The sequence below is a fragment of the Eimeria acervulina genome, genomic scaffold, assembly GCF_000499425.1.
Source record: "Eimeria acervulina Houghton genomic scaffold, Eah_scaff1273, whole genome shotgun sequence".
NCBI lineage: Eukaryota > Apicomplexa > Conoidasida > Eucoccidiorida > Eimeriidae > Eimeria > Eimeria acervulina.
Window position 1 is genome coordinate 1 of NW_013550303.1, and position 5,629 is coordinate 5,629.

At 48.7% G+C, this 5,629-nt stretch overlaps 3 protein-coding genes across 3 annotated transcripts in view; 1 reads left to right on the forward strand and 2 right to left on the reverse strand.

Moving 5' to 3' along the window:
* Window positions 1-302: 302 nt before the first annotated feature.
* On the reverse strand, window positions 303-1,597 carry EAH_00057860 (mitochondrial glycoprotein domain-containing protein, putative; the record flags this gene model as incomplete). The annotated part of the gene is made up of 2 exons (XM_013397378.1): window positions 303-517; window positions 1,189-1,597. The coding sequence occupies 2 exons, from the start codon at window positions 1,595-1,597 to the stop codon at window positions 303-305; spliced, it is 624 nt and encodes a 207-aa protein (XP_013252832.1).
* Window positions 1,598-2,017: 420 nt separating this feature from the next.
* EAH_00057870 (bis(5'-nucleosyl)-tetraphosphatase (asymmetrical), putative) lies at window positions 2,018-3,702 on the forward strand (the record flags this gene model as incomplete). Its single annotated transcript, XM_013397379.1, has 5 exons — window positions 2,018-2,055; window positions 2,218-2,390; window positions 2,511-2,617; window positions 2,845-2,954; window positions 3,492-3,702. The coding sequence occupies 5 exons, from the start codon at window positions 2,018-2,020 to the stop codon at window positions 3,700-3,702; spliced, it is 639 nt and encodes a 212-aa protein (XP_013252833.1).
* A 28-nt stretch (window positions 3,703-3,730) lies between these two features.
* Window positions 3,731-5,629, reverse strand: part of EAH_00057880 (hypothetical protein, conserved) — a gene marked incomplete at both ends in the record, with an annotated part of 2,314 nt that continues 415 nt past the window's right edge. The window contains 5 exons of the mRNA XM_013397380.1: window positions 3,731-3,734; window positions 4,037-4,433; window positions 4,562-4,620; window positions 4,840-4,946; window positions 5,055-5,064. Coding sequence (XP_013252834.1) covers window positions 3,731-3,734; window positions 4,037-4,433; window positions 4,562-4,620; window positions 4,840-4,946; window positions 5,055-5,064 — 577 coding nt within the window. The remainder of the gene's footprint in view (window positions 3,735-4,036; window positions 4,434-4,561; window positions 4,621-4,839; window positions 4,947-5,054; window positions 5,065-5,629) is intronic.

A 5,629-nucleotide genomic window follows, 5' to 3' on the forward strand; every position in this document is an offset into this window, starting at 1 on the left:
TATATATAAGCGATAGTATATAAAAAATAAATAATAATAAATAAATAAATAAATAAATAAAATAACAAAGAGACAAACAAACAAACAAATAAACGAAGGTCTGCAGACTACAAATATATATATAAATATATAAATGTATATATACAGCAATCTATCTATAGCTAGCTATAGCTACTCAGCCATCAATATATACATACACATAATAAATATACATATACATATAAATATATATATATATATATATACATATATATATACATTTATATATATAGATATATACAGATAACTAGCCGCCTAGCTAGCTAGGCAGTGCATGCGTTGAGTGTATAGGCGACCTGTCCAATGCAGAAGGCTGAGCCGGGTGTATCTTCATCTGAAGATGTCGAGCAATAAAAGAGTAGACCGCTGCCCTGTGCATTTTCAATGGAGACAGTAAAGTCAGCTGTCTCCTGTAGACCCTCTTCTTCTTCGCCGCCGCTCGGCTGCATGCATGAGAACTCTACTGTTACCTTCCGACCTGATCATACACCCTAATACACCCTAAACCCTAAACCCTAAACCCTAAACCCTGAAGCGTGAAGCGTGAAGGTTGGAGGTTGAAGGGTGAAAGAGAGAGAGAGAATGAAGAAAGAGGGTTTGAATAAAAACCCTAAACCCTAATTTTATAAACCCTCATGTTATAAACCCTAAACCCTAAACCATCGGAACAACAGCAGCAAATAATAAACAACAGATATATAGCTACACACTAAACGAGGGTTTAGGGTTTAGGGTTTAGAGTTAAGGGTTTCAACGCGCCCCAATCCACTTCAGAGATTAGGGTTTTCGGATTACATATTAAGGGTTTAGGGTTTATTACAATCGACATCTTCTGTTATCATCACTCTAAGGGTTTAGGGTTTAGGGTTTATAATTATTATCAAGTTCTTTACTGAGCGCGACGAGAGCATCACTCTAACAGCCTAGGGTCTACATTTTAGGGTTTAGGGTTTATATTCTAGGGTTTAGGGTTTAGGGTTTGGGGTTACCATCGACTTCTTTAGTTAGTGTAGCGAGGACATCACTCTAACAGCCTAGGGTTTGCATTCTAGGGTTTAGGGTTTAGGGTTTAGGTTTATCATCGAGTTCTTTAGTTAGTGTAACGAGGACAAGACTCTAAGGGTTTAGGGTTTAGGGTTTAGGGTTTACCATCGACTTCTTTAGTTAGTGTAACGAGAACATCATTATCTTTTTCCTGAAGCTTCCAGCTGTTTTTACTTAAAAACTCAGCAATTTGTTTGTCTTCTTCATATTGCGACTTCTCATGAGCTATTTCCTTCTGAATAATAGCAGAAAGAGAGTCAAAAGCTGCTGCGGTGCTGAAAGCCCGCTGCTGCTGCTGCTGCTGCAGCTGCTGCTGCTGCTGCTGCTGCTGCTGCTGCAGCTGCTGCTGCAGCGGAGACACACCCTTATTCAAGAAATATGAACCCCCAGACACAACACCACGAAAACCAAATATTCTGCTGCTGCTGCTGCTGCTGCAAATGCTGCTGCTGCTTGCTGCTGCACGAGCAGCAGCTCTTGCTGCTGCTGCTGCTGCTGTTGCTGCTGCGGGCATCTTCTAGTGTATGTACACCTCAATAAGCGTCTCGCGCTACGATCTGCTAAAATATAAAATAAAACCAACTCCAAGCCCCGCTTTGTGCTGCTGTTGCTGCTGCTGCTGCTGCTGCTGCAGCAAAAGCTCTAGAGTATGTGGGGTGCAGCAGCACGAGCCTTCCAGCAGCAGCCGCAGCCCCGTTGTTTTGCTGCTGCTGCTGCTGCTGCTGCTGCTGAGACACATGCAAAACATTAATGGGTACCTAAAGACACAACAAGCTGCTGCTGCCTTTCCTTAGCAGCAACAGCAACTGCAGCAGCAGCAGCAACAACAGCAGCAAGAGCACAGCGACGATGTGAGGAGGCCCAGTGTGCCGTCCAAACCCTAAACCCTAAACCCTAAACCCTAAACCCTAAACCATTAATCTCACTGCTCTACATGGGCTCCACGACTACCCCTGAGGCCACAGGGGCAATGTGTACTCTAAACTCTAAACCCTAAACCCTAAACCCTAAACCCTAAGCATAAACCCTAAGCCACTGAAGCAGCTATAACACATAGCACACACTGCGAATGCAAGTTTGCTACAAGGATATTGAGGGTTTAGGGTTTAGGGTTTAGGGTTTGGCGTTGCTCAGGTTAGACGAGACAGTCAGGGCAGGGGGTCTCCTTATAGCGCGGCTCTGCAGCACTTCAGCAGCAGCAGCAACAGCAGCAGCAGCAACAGCAGCAGCAGCAGCAGCAAAGCCAGAGTTCTTGCTGCTGAAGGCATCGTATGCTCCTTATCACTGGTCGCCTCCCAAAGGCAAGCGTACCCCTGAGTAAACCCTAAACCCTAAACCCTAACCCAGCGTTGAGTATGCGTAGCATTTGCTTCTAGCTTGTAGCTTCTAGGGCTTAGGGTTTAGGGTTTAGGGTTTAGGGTTTGCAGGGCACTTGGATGAGGGGGAGGACTTCCTTGCTGCGGCTATCAGAGAGACGAAAGAAGAGTCAGGCTTAAACCCTAAAGATTTAAACGTTATGAGTGCCTTCTACAGGGTAAACCCTAAACCCTAAACCCTAAACCCTCGTCTCTGGCGGCCCCCCAGCAGACACCACTGTCTTTCCTTCTTGAGAGTTTAGGGTTTTGCTGCTGCTGCTGCTGCTGCTGCTGCTGCTGCATTTCTTGCCAGGGCTTCAGCCTCCTCTCGAGTGGCTTTAGGGCGCACCTAGGGTTTAGGGTTTAGGGTTTAGGGTTTAGGGTTTAGGGTTTAGGGTTTGTGCAGGATCTACGTTATGAGGCCAACGGACAGCCTAAGCAAAGCCGCTACTTTTTAGCGGTTTTGCGGAACCCTAATGCTGCTGTTAGTCTCTCAGCAGAGCACACGGACTTCAGGTACCCCTAAACCCTAACAAACCCTAAACCCTAACAAACCCTAAACCCTAGCAAGCCTAAACCCTAGGAAACCCTTTCTTGGCTCGTGCGCCGACAAACAATTCCGCTTCTCTTCTAAGCAGCCGCTGCTGTTGTTGCTGCTGCTGCTGCTGCTGGCTGCTGCTGCTGCTGCTGCTGCTGCTGCTGCTGCTGCTGCTGCTGCTGCTGCTGCAGATGGGTTGGGGTGGAAGAAGGGGCGGCTTTGTGCGGCTTTGAAGACATGCAGCAGCTGCTGCGGGAAGCAAACACCTTCTTGCTGCAGCAGCAGCAGCAGCAGCAGCTAAACCCTAAACCCTAAGGCAGCCTCTCAATCGCTGAACCCTAGGGGCGCTTCAACAGCCCAAGTAACGAGGGTTTTATTTATTTAGGGTTTAGGGTTTAGGGTATTTTGAAGTTTTTTAAGTTAAGGGTTTAGGGTTTAGGGTTTCTTCTCCCAATGAAACCGCCACGGCAGAGCCAAGCAGGATTAGGGTTTATGGTTTAGGGTTTAGGGTTTAGGAGGGGATCCGAAGGCAACGGGCAGGCAGCGAGCCAACCAAAGCGAATCAGAAACCCCACAAGCCAGTGCATGCACAACCTGCAGCAGCAGCAGCAAGCAGCAGAAGCAGCAGCAGTAAGCCACTCCGCTCAGACAGAGCAGCAGCAACAGCAGCAACAACAGCAGCAGCAGCAACAAGAGCAACAGCAGCAGCAGCAGCAGCAGCAGTAGGGCATTCCTTGCGCGCTTAGCGGGACTACTAGCTATAGCCACAGGAATAGCAGCAGCAATAGCAGCAGCAGCAATAGCAGCAGCAACAATAGCAACAGCAGCAATAGCAGCAGCAGTAATAGCAGCAGCATCCATAGCAGCAGCATCCATAGCAGCAGAAGAACTAGCCTCAACAGCAGTAGCAGCAGAAGAAGTAGCAGCAACAGCCATACGCGCAGAAGCAGCAGCGGCAACAGCAGCAGCAGCAACAACAACAACACCAGCAGCAGCAGCAGCAGCAACAACACCAGCAGCAGCAGCAGCAACAACAACAGCAGCAGCAGCAGCAGCCCACCATAAGAAAGCAACTGGGGTTATAATTCTGAGGATAATTTCAAGAAAGACATCGGAGGCGCTCGGCTGTCTCTGCAGCTTCTGCTGCGGTGGAACCGACAGCTGCAGCAGCAGCGTAAACCCTTCTGTTGCTGCTGCTGCTGCTGCTGCTGCTGCTGCTACATCTGCTGCTGCTTCAGTTGCTCCTGCTGCTCCTGCTGCAGTTGATACTAGTTGTTGCTTTGCTGCTGCAGTGTCTCCTGCGGCTGCTGCAGTGTCTCCTGCTGCTGCTGCTGTGTCTCCTGCTGCTGCTGCAGTGTCTCCTCCTGCTGCTGCAGTGTCTCCTGCTGCTGCTGGTGCTGCAAAGGGCTCCGACGTCCAGTCAACTGAGAGGAGCTGCACGTACACCGGAGATGCTCCTGCAGCAGCAGCAACAGCAGCAGCAGCAGCAGTAGTAGTAGTAGAAGCGGTATCAGATATCCCGTCCCTTGGGTCTTCTAGGGTTTAGGGTTTAGGGTTTAGGGTTTAGGGTTTGCTCGGCACATACCTGCTGCATTTATTAGTGCTTCCTTCTCTACTTGCAAGTCGGCAGTCCCTTCTAGACCGCTGCAAACCCCAAACCCTAAACCCTAAACCCTCAAACCCTAAACCCTTAAACGCTAAACCCTAATTTGGAGCAGAAGAGGGTGTCACTGCCCACTGCCGTGTCGAGGCGGCTTAACATTTAGGGTTTAGGGTTTAGGGTTTACGAGTTGAGCTTGCTTTCTTGGGCTCAGGGTTTAGGGTTTAGGGTTTAGGGTTTAGGGTTTAGGGTTTAGGGTTTACGGGTTGAGGTTGCTTTCTTGGGTGAGGCGTAGCTGAGCGAATGCCCGCGCACCTTTTGAAGGCCAGGGAGACGAAAGAGAAAATGCAGATAAACAATTAAACAACTCCTGAACAACAAACCCTAAACCCTAAACCCTAAACCCTAAACCCTAGGGACGCAGTGCACAGTCAAACCCTCACTGCGCGGAAACTGTAGCCGAATAAACCCTTGTTACATCAGTCCTTCTACTAGCAAGCAAACCCTAAACCCTAAACCCTAAACCCTCACAGCGTGCGGGAACCCCCAAACCTAAACCCTAAACCCTCAAGAAAGGCAAGTAGGTGTCACGGGTACGAAGGCCTAGGGTTAATTCAGGGTTAGGGTTTCAGGGTTTAGGGTTTAGGGTTTTTTAAGGTCTAGGGTTTAGGGTTTAGGGTTTACGCCGTTGAGTGAGCCAGCCACACGAATAATGCCTTCTGTTGCAGTTACAAGAGGCAGCGTTGCTGTTTGTTTGTTGGGTTTGAGGTGTACGTACACCTGAAAAGATGCTCCTGCTGCAGGGCCTCCAGCCACCTGCAACCCCACACACTAGGCTAGGGTTTAGGGTTTAGGGTTTAGGGTTTAGAGGTGGGCTTGTGACTGGGGATGCTGCGGTCGGGGTTCGATTTGAATTAGGGTTTAGGGTTTCGAGTCGGGAGTTTAGGGTTTAGAGTCGAGAGTTTAGGGTTTAGGGTCTAGGGTTTAGGGTCTAGGGTTTAGGGTTTAGCGTCTAGGGTTTAGGGTTTACAAAGGAAGTGACTGCCCAGTCTG